At 54.5% G+C, this 16,165-nt stretch overlaps 2 protein-coding genes across 5 annotated transcripts; one reads left to right on the top strand and one right to left on the bottom strand.

Moving 5' to 3' along the window:
- Positions 1–4,466: 4,466 nt before the first annotated feature.
- On the top strand, positions 4,467–12,229 carry SPOUT1 (SPOUT domain containing methyltransferase 1). 4 transcript variants are annotated; one of them, XM_049711729.1, is made up of 13 exons: positions 4,467–4,560; positions 5,187–5,232; positions 5,548–5,673; positions 6,936–7,095; positions 7,330–7,419; positions 7,521–7,570; positions 7,799–7,929; positions 9,354–9,426; positions 9,524–9,622; positions 10,108–10,210; positions 10,350–10,497; positions 11,035–11,256; positions 11,431–12,229. In XM_049711729.1, exons 1-13 carry the CDS (start codon positions 4,525–4,527, stop codon positions 11,497–11,499), a joined length of 1,353 nt encoding a protein of 450 aa, XP_049567686.1. In that variant the 5' UTR covers positions 4,467–4,524; the 3' UTR covers positions 11,500–12,229. The 4 variants fall into 4 exon arrangements, with proteins under 4 accessions (XP_049567686.1, XP_049567687.1, XP_033282923.1 ...); XM_033427032.2 differs by having other exon boundaries at positions 4,468–4,560; positions 11,145–11,256; XM_049711730.1 differs by lacking the exon at positions 7,330–7,419.
- Positions 11,590–15,777, bottom strand: ENDOG (endonuclease G). The gene is made up of 3 exons (XM_004269129.4): positions 14,461–15,777; positions 13,163–13,272; positions 11,590–11,937 (listed from the first exon to the last, which is right to left on the bottom strand). Exons 1-3 carry the CDS (start codon positions 14,968–14,970, stop codon positions 11,655–11,657), a joined length of 903 nt encoding a protein of 300 aa, XP_004269177.1. The 5' UTR covers positions 14,971–15,777; the 3' UTR covers positions 11,590–11,654.
- Positions 15,778–16,165: the final 388 nt, after the last annotated feature.

Genomic DNA, 16,165 nt, shown 5'->3' with positions numbered 1-16,165 from the left:
TTGCAGATGGGGGCTTAGTCAGAATGGAAGGCAACTCCCACCTCCCTGAACCTCAGATCCCAGACTCTCTTTGTACAAATGTGTTTTGAGGCCCAAAGAAGGGCAGGGACTTGGACCTTGTCTGAGGCCACCCAGTTAGTTAATGGTAAAACCAGGCCTAGGGGCTCAGATGGTATGTGTTACCGTTGGTGGTGGTGGTGGTGGTGGTGGTGGTGGTGGTGGTGGTGGGGTGTGTGTGTGTGTGTGTGTGATGGGGGCCTCAGTTGAGTGTCTAACAGGGAAGACTCGGACAGTCACACCCCACAGGGATCAGAGTCCAGGCCAGGATTGCCAGGGATTACATAATTAGACAGAAGGGGAAAGGAATGTTTCCCCTAACATTTACTGCTCACCCCTGTATGCCGGGCACTTGGATGCGCACCATCTCATTAAAGGACCCTCTGAGACAGGAGTTACTGCCTCCATTTTACAGGTGAGGAAACCGCTTTGGAGGTGAGGGGACTTAACCTGAGGCCATCCAGCTGGTAAAAGGTAGAAATGAGATTTGATCCCAGGGGTGGGCCTCCCACTGGAAAGCAACACAACTCCTGAAATCATTTGGAAGGTGGTGCTGGGGAATTGTCTTGAAGTTGCATTTGCATAGCAAGCTCATGGGTTTTGCTCATATCACATATTTAATTGGGGAGCTGATGGGAACATATAGGATAATAAAATACATTTGGTCTTTGTCCCTGGTTCCTGGCACAGAGCTCCTAAAACCCTTGTAATTTCATGAGTGTTAGTAGTGTCTTTTGTTATTCAAAATGAACCCCTTCAACCATGTGATTAGAGGGTCAGAACTTTCAGCCTCAAACCCAGACCTCAGGGAGGGAAAAGGGACTGGACATTGAGTTCAGTCACATGGCTAATGATTTAATCAGATGCGCATATGTAATAAAATCCCACATAAAAACCCTGAATCACTGAGGCTCAAGGACCTTCTGGGCTGGTGAACACATCGATGCGCTGGTAGGGTGGCCCATCCGGAGAGGGCATGGAACCTCTGCACCCCCCTCTCCCAAGACCTTCGTCTATGTACCTCTTCCATTTGGCTGTTCCTGGGTTGTTATCTTCTCTAATGAAACTCTAATTGTAAGTATAGCACTTTCCTGAGGGCTGTGAATTGTTTCAGCAAATTATTGAATCTGGGGGGTGGTCATGGAAATGCCGGAATTTGTAGTCGGCCAGGCAGAAGTGGGGGTGGCTGGTGACCCCACTTGCTGCTGACATCTGAAGTGGGAGACAGTCTTGTGGGACTAATACCTTAACCTATGAGGTCTGTGGCAACTTGTCAGAATTTAATTGAAGTGTAGGACACCCACCTGGTGTCAGAGAATTGCTGTTTGGAACATACTTGGTGTTATGACAGGACACTTTCCTTTTTTTTTTTTTTTTTTAATTTTTAAAATTATTTACTTTTTGGCCAGGCGGCACATGGGATCTCAGTTCCCGGACCAGGGATCCAACCTGCACCCCCTGCATTGGAAGTGCAGAGTCTTAACCACTGGACCACCAGGGAAGTCCCAGGACACTTCTTCCTTTCCCAACTATGACTTTGTAATACTATCACTGTTCCAAAGTCAAGATTGTGAAACAAAATAACAACTCAGAAGCTCAGGGTTGGAGCCCCTTTGCCATACTACACATAGCCTGATGATAAGCAAGTCCTCAATGAGGTAAACCCATAGATCTCTTGGATAGAACCACCCTGACCAAAGGTTTCATGTCTCATGAACCAATCCAGAATCTGCCCATAACTCAAATCTGTGGCTCTACAGAGATTCCAGATCTTAGACTGAGTAACCTCAGCCAACCTGAGATGCATAAATGACTTTGCCTTTCATTCAGATAGGGGAGAGCGGGGGGGGGGGGGGGGGGGGGGGGGGAATGGTGAAATAAACACAAGCCCTGTAATGATAACACACACTTTGAATTAGAAATGAATCTCTCCTCTACTAGGTTGTAAACTCCAGATCAGTATCTGCTTTCCCTACCATTGTGTCCCTGGCGGTTAGCACAGGGAGTTCCAGCCTCAAAATAGGATCTGCTTGATAAATATTTGTTGATTGAATGAATATTGACTCAAATTTATTATTTAAAAAAGAAAGTGTATCTCATTCCTTGCCGGTAGGAATGCAAACTGGTATAACCGCTTTGGAAGACAGCTTGGCCATTTCTTTTTTATTTATTTATTTATTTGGCTGCGCCGGGTGTTAGTCACGGCACACAGGATCTTCGTCGGCACGTGTGGGATCTTTTAGTTGCGGCATGCGAACTCTTAGTTGCAGCATGTGGGATCTAGTTCCCTGACCAGGGATTGAACCCGGGCCCCCTGCATTGGGAGCACGGAGTCTTAGCCACTGGACCACCAGGGAAGTCCCAGTTTGGCAATTTCTTACAAAGCTAAACATAGTCTTACTGTTGGATCCAGCAATCAGACTTCCAGCTATTTACCCAAATGAGCTGAAAATTCATGTCCACACAAAAACCTGCACATGAATATTTGCAGCAGTTTTATTCATAATTGCCAAATACTGGAAGCAACCAAATGTCCTTCAAAAGGTGAATGGATAGACACACAGTGGCATAGCCATACAACGAATAGTATCCGGCAGTAAAAAGAAATGAGCTATCGGGGACTTCCCTGGTGGTGGAGTGGTTAAGACTCCGTGCTCCCAGTGCAGGGGGCGCGGATTCAATCCCTGCTCAGGGAACTAGATCCCACATGCATGTAGCAACTAAGAGTTCGCATGACACAACTAAGGAGCCGGCGAGCCGCAACTAAGACCTGGCGCAACCAAATAAATGAATAAATATAAATAAATTTTTAAAAATTATATCTTCAACCTACTATAAAAGAAAAAGAAATGAGTTATCAAACCATTAGAAGATATGGAGGTGATCTCGGAGAGACAGCAGTGAGGTCTTAGTTCCCTGCCCAGGAATTGAACCTGCGTAGCCCAGATGAAAACCAGGAATCCTAGCCGCTAGAGCACCAGGGGCTAGAGGCTAGAAGCAAAGTGGCCCTGGCTCTTTCCCCCATTTGAGAGCAAGAATGTTTCAAGGAGGCAAAAACTGTAAAAAACAGGTACAAAGTTTATTATTAGAGACACAGCACTATGGGAGAGCACACAGAGAAACAGTTTATTTATTTAAGTCGAAGCTAGGCAGAAATACACACCCAGAGAGAAAGGGTGTGGGCATCCTTTCTAATGGGGAGGAGTGGAGTAAAGAGGCGATTTAAATCACTTATATAGGACAGTTCTTCCTGGTCTTTGTTTGGCCAATTATCTCGTTTCTTTCTTCACACATGACTGGTCCTAAGACCCTCCCCAAGCTGCGTGTGCAACTTTTTGCTAAGATGGATTCCACCGCAGAGGCCTGTGTGTATATGTCCACACTTATTATGGGGTGGTGCCCCCTCCCTTTTTGACCCCCAAGGAGCCTTCCTGCGCATGTCCAGACAGGAAGTTTTCCTTGACCTCAGGAGTGGTTATTTTATCTCTTTACTTCAGTAGAGCTCAGCTTCTGCCACTAGCTTTGACCTTGGAGCATCTGGGTGAGAACAGAGCTTCAGTGTTACTCCACTTGACAAACCCCAGCTGTCCAGCCCAGGGGCCCATCTATCTCCTACTTTAGAGGAACTTTAAATGCATGTTGCTTAGTGAAAGAAGGGAGTCTGAAAAGGCTGCATACTGTCTGATTCCAACTATATGACATTCTGGAAAAGGCAAAACTATAGGGACAGTAAAAAAGATCAGGGTCCCCGTGGTTACCAGGGGCTTGAGGGGTGGGGGAGGTAGGTGGAGCACAGAGGATTTTTAGGGCAGTGAATCAATTTTGTATGATACTGTAATGGTAGATATATGACATTATGCATTTGTCAAAACTGTTAGAATGTACAACACAAAGAGTGAACCCTAATGTAAACTATGAACAATGCATCAATATAGGTTCATCAACTATAACAAATGTACACATTAACACATGTGAACAACAAAAACTGAGTGGGGGTTATGTGAACTCTGTGCTATCTGTTCAATTTTCGGTAAACCTAAATCTGCTCTAAAAAAGTAAAGTCTGATAATTAAAAGTAAATGAACGAATCTATAAAATAATTGGATTAAATTATTGCCAGCTCTGAATCACACTCCAGCTCTGGGCCTCAGGGTCCCCATGTGTAAAACCAAGCTGAGCTTTGAGTTTCGCGCCCGACGGGAGGAGAGAGGGTAGCTCTCCTATCGTCCAAGGGTTCAGGAGAGAACCGGATACCGTGCGTCTTTGGACACCCAGGCCTGCGATGAGCCCCGCCCACCCCCGGGAGCCCGCCCCCAGGAGCCAGTCCCAGGCCCACACGCTCCCTCAGCCCGGAGCATAGGGCGCGCCCTCGCACGCCATTGGCTCTCCGATTGGACGGCTCGGAGGAGGTGTTGGCGGAAGGGGTGAGTCTGATTGGCTGGGCGGGGCCGACGGTGTGCGACTAACATGGCGGAGCGCGGGAGGAAGAGGCCCTGTGGCCCGGTAGGTGGAGGGATGTGGGATCCCGCGGCAGGGCGCGGGGTGGAGGCAAGAGAAAGAGCCGCTTGGGGGCCCGTGGCAGGGCCTGGCCGCACCTCTAGCTCCCTGCTCGTCGCTGCTCCGCGGCCCGAGTCCCCGAGGTGCCGCATGCTCACGGCCTCAAGCACCCCTGTCCAGATGAGAACCGGAGGTGGGAGCCGGGGTTCGAGTCAGAGCCGGGACTGCGTTGGGTAACTCATTGCCCGGGGCCCGGATTCAGAAGACCGGACCCGGCTCGGAATCCCGAGCCCTTTCGTGGCGTATCTCTTCTGACACCAGGGCGACAGTGGGCAGGTCCTGTTCCTCTGAACCTGTTTCCTCTTCTCTCCAGGGGGAACTCATTAAACAATTTATTGAATGCTTACTGTGTGCCAGGTGTGGTCTCAGGCACTGGGGGTACGACAGGTCCCTGCCCTCCTGACGCTTTCTCTGGGCAGCAGGAGTGTGGCGTGGGGGGCGGGGGAGGGTTCCCTCGTTTCCTCACCACCTCCATTTAAAGAGAGGGGACAGCTGTGGAGCAGCAAGTGGGACCTCCTCTCGGGTGTGACCATTCAGCCTCACTCCTATATCTCCTCCCACCCCTACTCCAGGGTGAACATGGCCAGAGGGTGGAGTGGCGAAAATGGAAGCAACAGAGTAAGTAAGGGACCGGAGCGGTGGGCTCAGATGGGGAGATGAGCGTCTGTGCTCACCTCTCCCCGAGGCCACTCCATCAGTGCACAGCTGAATCTTGGGGAAAAGCCACCAGATTTGGCCCCTCTAGGTCCCACAGTACCCAAAATGGAGAAGACAGGGCCAGAAGCCCTGGGAGGCTCCTTTGGCTGCTGTCTCAGCAGCATTGGAGAGCCCAGGCTGCCCCTACTGAGAGGACATCACCTCCTGGACTGCTCCAAGTCCTCCTCACGTCCAAGTCCCTCTTCCCTCCACCAATCGGGATGTCCTCTTATCCAGAAAAAGAGGAGAAAAAGAAGTGGAAGGATCTCAAGATGGTGAAGAAACTGGAGCGGCAGCGAGTGCAGGAGGAACAGGCAAAGCGACAGCAGGAGGAGGAGGCAGCTGCCCAGAGGGAGGATCGGGGTGAGCAAGCTGGGTCCTCGGTAGGGCAGAGAATGTTATAGCTGGAAGGGCCCTTAGGGGCCAGTGGGTCCAGACATCTTGTCCTGATGGAGAAAATGAGGCTCAGAGAACGGGAGGGACCCAGAAAACTGAGTCCTAACTTCCTACTTAGGTAGATTTCGATTCTGTGGAGGGTAAGCATCATATATCATCACTTTATGCCTCTAGAACCTCATCATTGTAATGATAGTTAATTTTTTTCCTTTTTTATTGATCACTGTGTGCTTTAATTTCACTTTTCATTTAAGTATTTTGATTTCATAATAAGAATGTCTCTTTTTTCTCATTAAATAATACATGCTCAAAACAAAACTCCCCAAACAATACAGAAAACAATAAAGAAAGGAAAAATCCCAGCAAACATTGCAGTTAACGTTTCTCCAGCTATGTTAACACCCACTTATATATAGGTAGGGAGGTATATAGATACAGTTTTACAAAAGTTGAGACTGCTTTATCCACACACTTCTGGGGCTGTTTTTTCTCATCCCACATTGTGTCCTGGATGTCCTTCCATGTTCGTACATTTGTATCTACCCTAACAAGTTGTATCTTTCCTCCTCGGCCAGACCCAAAGGTCTGGAGGGTCAGGGGGCCATATTGTACCCTGTAAGCCCAGTGGTTACCAGTGATGATGGTGACAGTGGGGACAGCAACTGAGCATGTCAGCTGTCTGACACCGGGAAAGCCCTTTATCTCCTGTGGCTCCCTTTGGACAACTCTGGGAGGGAAAGTGTGGTGGTCCCTCTGAAGCCAGCTGTCCTGCCTTTTGTGTGACCTTGGGTCACATATTTGACCTCTGTGGGCTGAAGGTTCCCCACCTCTCAATCGGGATCATGGTATACCTACTTCCTAGGGTTATTGGTTAAATGTGCACATATAAAAGGCACTAAGAATAAATATTAACTCATTATCATCCCTATTTGACGCCTGGGGAACTGAGGTGGTAGGGGGCAGAGGATGTGAATATAGGTCAGTTCTTCTAACAGCTCCCTTGCCTGGCCCAGCGGTATGCCTGTCTTACGGCAGTCCTGGAGACCTCTGATTCCATTTTCTTCCTGGGGAGATTGAGGCCCAGAGAGGGGAGTTGGATCTATGCTGCTTAGCTCAAAACTCCTCACAGTAGGAAAATTCTCTAACTCTGGGCCCTGGGATTAGAGCAAGGGAGGGGAGGGATGGCCCTGGCCTCTCTGGCTGACCATGAACACCCCTGTCCTGCCCAGGGCGGCACTACACCCTGAGCGTGGCCCTTCCGGGCTCCATCCTGGACAACGCCCAGTCGCCCGAGCTTCGCACCTACCTGGCTGGCCAGATTGCTAGAGCCTGCACCATCTTCTGCGTGGATGAGATTGTGGTGTTTGATGAAGAGGGCCAAGATGCCAAGTGAGGGGCCATCCAGCGGGCCCCGGGGCTCAGGGAGAAGGGAGGGGCTGCCATGATTGGCTGGGCTTCCCTTTTTTCCCTGCCTACTTGCCTGGGCTGCGGATCCCGTCTGAATGCCCCCATTGTAACCCTGGCGGGTCGAGTTGCAAAGCAGGGGTGCTGCAGAGGTCATACTGGGGGGAGGAGCTCTTGAAGGAAACCCGGTGGGCTTGAGCCCTATCTTTCTCTCTCCAGGACTGTGGAGGGGGAATTCAGGGGAGTCGGCAAGAAGGGGCAGGCATGCGTGCAGCTGGCCCGGATCCTGCAGTACCTGGAGTGTCCCCAGTAAGGGCATGAAGGACAGACTTGCCAGAGCATGTGGGAGGGGTGGTCACGGTGCAGGTCGGATGGGAGGTGGCCTCTCTGAGATCTGCGTCCTTTCCTAGGTACCTAAGAAAAGCATTCTTCCCCAAGCATCAGGATCTACAGTTTGCAGGTAAGGCTGTGGGGGCCTGACCCCCCTTTCCCATGGATCATCCCCCAGACCCTGAGAAATCATGGGACAGTTGGGAAAGCAGGCCCAGGCAGGGCAAGGCCTGTGGCTGGTGAGAAGCAGCAGATCTGTGGCAGAGCTGGAACCTGAACCAGGGCTCCCAGCCTTACCTTCCACCCCTCCGTGTGCCTCTGCACCTCCCAGAATCTTCCTGGCCCTCCCCAACCACAGGGCTCCTGAACCCCTTGGACAGCCCTCACCACATGCGTCAGGATGAGGAATCCGAGTTCCGAGAGGGCATCGTGGTGGACCGGCCCACCCGGCCGGGCCAGGGCTCCTTTGTCAACTGTGGCATGAAGAAGGTAGGAATTGGAGGGTGGGTCGAGACACGTTTCCCAGACACACCCTGGCTACGGAGGGCACATGGGTGGAGAGCCCTGGCCCCAGGCATCTCTGCCTGCCAGTCCCCCATTGATGCAGATTTGGGCCAGAGAAGTACCTAAAATGGGGCTCAACAGATAAAGCCAGGAGCAAAATTTACTGTTTTAGAAAAATCAAATCAACAGAAGATAGTCCTTATACGAAAAACAAACCAAAAGAAAACCCGGGAAAATCAAGTTCACGATGCCTCTGGGGCTGTTCCGGAGCGCTGCCAAGCTGGGGCTCGGAGCATTCGTTTGCCACCTATTAACCCTAAGTCTCCTAGAGAAGGAGGCAGAACATTTAAACAGAGGAGGATCCCCTCCCCTCAAAAAGAACAGATCTGAGGTAACTGGCTAAAAACAGAACCGGATGACCCAGACCCAGATGAAGAGAGAAATGAATGTGAAACCCGCAAAAGAGAAAGTGTCCCATCCTGAATTCAAAAGTGGGACAAGGGAATTCCATCATAATCCAGTGATTAGGACTCCATGCTTTCACTGCCGAGGGCGTGGGTCCAATCCCTGGTCAGGGAACTGAGATTCCACAAGCCGTGCAGCGCGGTGGGGGGAAAAAAAAAACTAAAATTGGGACAAAACACAAACATCAAGTGTCCTTCCTCACAGGCTCCCATGTAGTCAGCATTTACTTCATGCCAGGCCCTGTGCAGTGTAACAACAGGTATTATTTATGGAACATCTTCTGTTTGACGATTAGGACACTAAGGCTCAGAGGGGTTAAGTGACCACTCAAACTGCTATAGCTAGTAAGTGGCATAGCCACCAAAATGTAGGAAACTGGGATTTAATCTACTCATGAAATACTTCCTACTCTGTGCCAGGCCTGGACCAGTGTCTTGCAGTAGTCGTTTTGCAAGAATGGTCTCTTGGACTTCCCTGGTGGCGCAGTGGTTCAGAATCCACCTGCCAATGCAGGGGACACGGGTTCGAGCCCTGCTCCGGGAAGATCCCACATGCCGCGGAGCAACTAAGCCCATGCGCCACAACTACTGAGCCTGAGCTCTAGACCCCCGAGAGCCACAACTACTGAAGCCCGTGCACCTAGAGCCCGTGCTCTGCAACCAGAGAAGCCACTGCAATGAGAAGCCCGTGCACCGCAACGAAGAGTAGCCCCGGCTCACTGCAACTAGAGAAAGCCCGTGCACAGCAACGAAGACCCAATGCAGCCAAAATTAATTAATTAATTAATAATAAAAGAATAGTCTCTGTGAGCAGGTCTGGCCCAGGTGCCGGGGAGCGGGGCTCGAAGGGTGACCTGGACCCCTGAGGTGCCCCTGTGTCTGGGAGAGCAGCGACCCCCGCTCTCCTGCGGGGGACAGCACCAGTTTCTTCTGGCTTCTTCCCAGGAGGTGAAGATCGACAAGCACTTGGAGCCTGGACTCCGGGTGACGGTGCGGCTGAACCAGCAGCAGCTCCCAGGTACCCTAAAGCGTCCCCAGCCTGGCCCGCCTGCGGGCTCGGAGCCACTTCCTTGTCCCCTCGCCCCGTCTTCACAGCCTGTCTGCTTCCCCTCCAGAAAGCAAGACCTACCGTGGAAAAGTCGTGTCGTCACAGGACCCTCGCACCAAAGCTGGTCTCTACTGGGGCTACACGGTCCGCCTGGCCTCCTGCCTCAGTAAGGACAGAGCTTCCTCCTGTGAATATCCGTCCTCTCTCTCTGGGAGGCCACAGAGAGCCTTGCTTGACCCAAAAGTCAGGCCGGGGTCCTAACCCTACTCACTTGCCGTGTGACTTGGGCAAGTGCCTTTCCTTCTCTGGGCCTTGGTCTCCTTGAGTGCACTGCCTGGAATGCTTTTAAGGACTTCTGAGGAAAAGCATCTTTAATAATGTCTGCCATGGGGTCGGGAATGGGGGCAAAAGGGCCAGATAAGTCAGAGGTCCACTACTTGCTTTTGGAGCTCCTTCCTCCCCACCCTCTGCTTTGTCTCCCCAAGCTGGTACACGCACGGTCTCTGCCTGTTCCATCGCTGACTTCCCAGCAAGAGTGAGGGGCCTGGCTGTGGCTCTCTTACCTAAACCACGCCCCCCAACACGTACGCGCAGCCAAGTGGCAGTGGCCTGTGGGGTACAGAGCCCCCAGTGAGCTGGCCTCCCCCGCAGGTGCTGTGTTTGCTGAGGCCCCCTTCCAGGACGGCTATGACCTGACCATTGGGACATCAGAGCGAGGCTCAGACGTGGCCTCCGTCCAGCTTCCCAACTTCAGGTGGGTCCAGCCAGGGGAGGAGGAACGCAGCAGGGGACGGGACTGGTGGGGGCAGAGTTGTACGGACCGGGCCCCTGCGCATACGGGGGGCTGAGAGCCCTGGGGGCTGCACTCAGTGACCCCCTCCTGTGGGCGCCAGGCACGCTCTCGTGGTGTTTGGGGGCCTCCAAGGGCTGGAAGCTGGAGTGGATGCTGACCCCAACCTGGAGGTGGCTGAGCCCAGTGTCCTCTTCGATCGGTACGTCAACACCTGCCCCAAGCAGGGCAGCCGCACCATCCGCACCGAGGTGAGCCCGCCCGCCTCCCCGACCTCCAGGCCCAGCCTGCTCACCACCAGCAGGGGCTGGAGCCTTGGGGTCCATCCAAAGGGGGGCGTTGCAACCCTCTTCCCGTCCCCCACCCCGCCCAGGGCTGCCCTGAGCCAGCCTCCTCTAGGCCTCCTCGCCCCCTTTAGCTCTCACCACAGCAGAACTGCAGCAGGGACAAGTTGAGAGTGGGCTGGGAGTTGGGAATCCTGGGTGCTGGTGCCCATCCAGCTGCTCCAGGAGCACCTGGCTGACCCAGGAGACCCCACCCATCCCTGCTCTAGGCCTGTTCCCTTAGCTATACGCTCCGTGTTCCACTTCCCCGTGTCTGACCCTGGTGGGCAGGGCAGCCCTCCTCTCTGGCACCTCTGTCCCATGGGGGACAGGATGCGACCAGCTCTGAGAGCTTTCCACCTGGGCAGCCACTTCTGAGGGCAGCACAGAACGCTGTACCTGTGGGCACTTCCTGGGGGAAGGTGCCACTGCTTCCACTGGTCTCAAAGGGTGGTGACCAAACAGGTGGACAGCCTCAGTCTACCTGTCCCTGAGAGCCCTGCCAGGGCCAGGTGTCGCACGCTTGCCAGCCACAGCCTCCCAAGCAGGAATCCCTGCTCCCACCCTTCCGACAGCTACACAGAGGGCCCTCCCTGCCCGTCACCTGCCCCTCCCGCTCCCCGATCCTGGGAGGCAGCTATTACGATCATCCCCATTTTACAGAGGAGGATACCTAGAAGCAGAGAGGTGAGGCCCTTTCCTGGCCAGTGACAGATTTGCAGGATGAAGCTGGGCCTGTGCTTCATAACCCCCCTACCCCAGGCCCTGCTGAGGGCAGCATACCCCAAGGGGCTGGGTCCTGGGCAGTGGGGCACCTGCTAGCTTCCCAGGCCCCAGCCTGTTGCTGTGCTTCTCTTCCAGGAAGCCATCCTCATCTCCCTGGCTGCCCTGCAGCCTGGCCTCACCCACGCGGGTGCCCGGCCCAGCTGAAGGTTCTGTCGGGCCCAAGACGGCACAGAAACAGTGGTGAAGCCAGAGGTTCCCACGGGTCACCTGGGACAGACACACCAAAGACTTGTCTCCAAAAATGAACACCTTTAATTCGACCCAGTCCCCCCGACCCCACAGTCTGGCTGGGGCTGCCCTTACTTGCTGCCTGCAGTGATGGCCTTAAGGCTGCCTGTCCGTGCCAGGATATTTGGCACAAAGAGCAGCCCTGAGGCCCGCTCAATGCTCTCGATGGGCACCAGGAAGCGCTCCAGCGGGACCGCCTCATCCACAGGCGCGTTGGGCATCACATAGGAGCGGAGTTCGATCTGCCCGTCTGCTGCCTCCAGGATCAGCACTTTGAAGAAGTGGGTGGGCACTGCCACGTGGTTCTTGCCAATTACCTGGTACTTCACATAGGACTTCCCATCAGCCTCGGTCCTGTGGGCAGACCCAGGCACACATGGCCTTTTAGGGCTCCTGGGGGACTTGGTCAGACCCAAGGCCACCGCCTCCAGGGAGCCTTCCCTGACCCGACCTCCAGCTTGTGTCAACCTGCAGGACCACCCCTCAGCGTGAGGCTTCTTTGCCCTGCTTGGCTCCCCCAGGAGGCTGGGAGCTCCCTGCAGGGTAGAGAGTCACTCTTCCCCTGTTTTCTTCATGTCCAACACTGGGTCAGGTAGAGTGGGTGGTGGCAATAAACGCTGCAGAAAGAATCAGGCCTTCATTCACATTCATCCGTGTGGACCCTCGATTACTGTCTGTCTCTCCCTGTGGAGGGTGGGCACCAAATGGGCAGGGCTGTGGCAGCGGAATTCCCAGCACCAGCACAGGGCCTAGGGCAGAGCAGGTGCCCGGAGCACCGGATGGGTGACTTCAGGCTAAGCCTCCACGGCGTCCGCTCCATTTCAGCAGGCCAGAGGAGGCACTTGCTAATCAAAGTACATCAGTGTCCCAGCCAGCGCCTCAGCAGGCCTGTGCTGAGCCCTTACTACGGTGACATCCACCATCCCGCTTTGTGCCTTAAACAACCATGTGGTAGCTAATGGGTATTATCCCCATTTTACAGGAGAGGATGTTGAGTTCATTTGCCCACTGCACCCAGAAATGAGGTGACAGGGCCTGGATTCCAGCCCAGGCAGAGCCAGCTGTGTGGCCACAACCTCTAGCCTCACTCATCCCAGTGCTCAGCAGGCTAGAAAATCACCAAGGAAGCTCCGAAGAGCTCAGTCCCTTCTACCTGGGAGGCCGGGCTGCAGAGGGACAAGAGTAAAGGCTCAGGGTCAGAGAGATGGAGTTCAAACCTGGCTCCAGGGGAAGCATAGGGGAAGGCTGCTCCAAGTAGGGGAGACCGAAGGCGAGAGCCTAGTGCAAGGGTTTCTACCCGCGCAGAACACAGAGTCAGGTGGATGTGAAAAGAGATGACACAGGAGAGAGGAACAGGGCAGACTCAGGGCCTGGTGCCCACGGGCAGAGGAGATGTCTAGGTGGGTACCCCAAAGGTCTCTGTGGAGTAGAACTGGGGATCCCGAGACAGGGAATGGACAGATTCGCCAAGAAACCAGATGAGTGGGGACCTGGCGGTGTTGACACAGAGCCTGGGGGGAGCCTGGACGGGATGACTGGGAGGTGCTGGTGTCCCCAGGCCCCCCAGCTCTAGCCTTACCTAGGCAGGAAGAGAGGCCCCGTGCAGACATAGACATTTTGGTAGGTGCGGGTCAGGCTGCGGCTGTACCGTTCCAGGTTGTTCCAGGCATTCTGGTTGAGGTGGGGCACCTGGCAGGAGAAGTGGCCTTCAGTGAGACTGGCTGGAACACTTGCAGTTAGAGGGCTGCCCCAGGCCCTGAGGGGCTGGCACTGGCATGGTGCCAGAAAGTTCCAGCGTGGGTGGGGGGTGGGAACAAGCAGGTGGAGGAAACGGGTTCATGGAAGGAGAGTCACTTAGCCTACACAGTCACATGGGTGGGGCCCGGATAGAGCTCAAGGAGGTGCTACTTTCGTCCAGCTAGAGCGGGAGAACTAGCATCCCAGGTCTCAGAGCTGTTTCTCAGCTCCAAAGAGCCATATGAAGGAACGGAGGAAACCTCCCAGATAGAAACAGGCCTGCCCACTGCCCCCAGGGGCTCATGGGAAGACCAGCTCTCCCAACCATCTCTCCTTTCCTTTTCCTAGTCTGAACCGCATGCAGAGCTCAGCGGGGAAGGTCAGGAATCTGCTCCTGACTCCACCACTTGAGCTCTCCAGTCCTCAGCACGGCGTCTAGTCAGATGGGTAGGGGACTGTGCTCCTGGGTGAGCACAGTCAGGACAGAGAGGCTAGGACCTCACAAGCCTCACTCAGAGCCTGACATCCGTCTCCACGTGGGTGTCAGGCCCTGGTGGGAACAGGGCTAGAGGTAGGGCGGCTAGTCCAGGCGCACAGCGACTGCTACTAACGGCCACTGCATGCAGCTATCTTTCCTTTTACTCCTGGGAGGAAGGCAGGGTAGGACAATGGCTGAAAGCTCAGGGTTCTCTAGGCAGGCTGCCTGGGTCTCCTCCCACTGTGACACTGCGCCAGTCACTTTGTCTCTCCGAGAATCACTTCCCTCATTATAGCCGGTATTTACTGAATGCTTGTCATGGGCCAGAAAGTGTGCTCAGTACTTTTACGTGCATGGTGTCCTCAGTTCCTCAGCGCCTCTGCACGAGGTAGGTGAATAACAGTTTTATCCCCATTTTACAGACAAGGAAACTGAAGATCAGGGAGGCGCCCGGGGGCCCTCGGTTAAGATCAGAGTGCAGAATGGGTGCTCAGCGCCCCACCGCTCCGTCCCTTCCGCCTGCGGCGCGCGGTGTGTTTAGCCAGGCGCCTGGCGTAAGGCGCGCACTCGGTAGCTTTCCTATCTGCAGAGGAGCAAATCGAGGCTCAGAGGCGAGCGGTGGCCTCGCCTTCCGCCGCCGGGGCAGGGGTCGCAGGCGATACCTGGGGCGCGATGTTGCTCAGGTAGAAGGTGTCGTTCATGGCCTTCTGGCTCCAGCGGTGGTTGCCGGCGGCGGCGAGATGGCCGCGGTCGAAGCCGCTGCCCCCGTAGTCGGCGTTGGTGGCGCGGTGATACGCATGCACCGAGTCGTCCTCGTGGAAGTCGCAGGAGCGGCGGTCGCCGTCGCCGCGGAGATTCTCAGGCCGCAGCTGCTCGACCACCCAGAGCGCGCAGCGGGTGCGCGGGTCGTAACACAGCATGTACGACTCACGGCTCTTGAGCTGCGCCACCCCGGGCAGCCCGTACTTCGCCAGCTCGCCGGGGCTGCCGCCCGTCGGAGCCCCGGGCACGGCGGGAAGCCCGGCCGCCGCCGCCACAGGCAGCACGGGCAGCCGGCTCAGCAGCCCCGGCGCCGCCCGTGCGTCCGCCCGCCGCCGCCAGCCCTCGGCGGCTGCACCCAGCCCTGCACCCAGCGCCAGGGTCAAGCCGCCCCGAAGCAACTGCTTGGCCATGGATTGTGGCCAGAGCGCGGATGGAGAGCGGTCCGCGGAGACGAAAGAAAGCCTCGACCTCACGCGTCCGACCCGGGAGTCTGAAAGGGGCCGCACAGGCCTGCGGGGCCCACCGCGAGGATAGCGCCAAGTGGAGGAGTAAGACAGCGGAACGCGGGTCCCTTCCACTCCCGAGCGCTCCAAAGTATTAATATTATACTCAGGAAGCCAACAGTAGGCGTCAGGACCGGCCCAACTGGACCTCCCGGGGCCCTTCCAGGCGTCACCACCGGCCCAACTGGACTTCCCGGGGTCCTTCCTTTGCCCTTGTTAAGACTGGGCGCTGAGAGGGCGTGGCATCTCCGTCGCGGTTTGTGATTGGCTGCCCCCAGAACCGGCTCCGCCCCGCCAGGTCGCCTTGGTCTCCACCAAAGGATCCTCCCGCTCCGCCAACTAAGATCCCGCAAGCCCCCAGCGGACAAAAAAAAAAAAGCTTTATAAAGGTTCTTACCTTCTAAATCACTTAGAGGACTGAGCTGGGGAAATAAATCAGGAATGCAAGGATTCCCCACCGTATTACTTATAATAAGAGGCCGGGGAATAAGCAAAATATTCGGAAATAGGCACTGGTTCCGGACATTTTTAGCACATTAGAATAGTATGTAGACCATAAAAAAATATATATATATATATTTTTCGGTATGCGGGCCTCTCACTGTTGCGGCCTCTCCCGCTGCGGAGCACAGGTTCCGGACGCACAGGCCCAGTGGCCATGGCTCACGGGCCCAGCCGCTCCGAGGCACGTGGGATCCTCCCGGACCGGGCCACGAACACACGTCCCCTGCATCGGCAGGCGGACTCTCAACCACTGCGCCACCAGGGAAGCCCATAAAAATATTTTTAAATCATACAGCAACTTGCTCACCACCTAACGTGAAGGGAGAGACAATACACAAAACTCCGTATCAAGAAAATGAAAATTATATAATAGTAATTACATCAACGAAGAGAAGACCAACATGTTATCGGTGATTTTCTCCAGATTGTGGGCTGTGAACGACTTGTTGAATTTCAAAATTTTCTCAATCTAAAAAATAACTTGCTATGAAATCATAATGTAATAATACCTTCTGCCCCAGTGCACACTCTCTCCTCCCTACAACTGCAAATTGCAGTTGTTAAAGAGTTGAATAGGCTCTTCCAACAATTTCCTAAC

The sequence above is a fragment of the Orcinus orca genome, chromosome 6 (genome assembly GCF_937001465.1).
Source record: "Orcinus orca chromosome 6, mOrcOrc1.1, whole genome shotgun sequence".
NCBI lineage: Eukaryota > Metazoa > Chordata > Mammalia > Artiodactyla > Delphinidae > Orcinus > Orcinus orca.
This window is presented reverse-complemented; position numbering and strand designations above follow the sequence as displayed.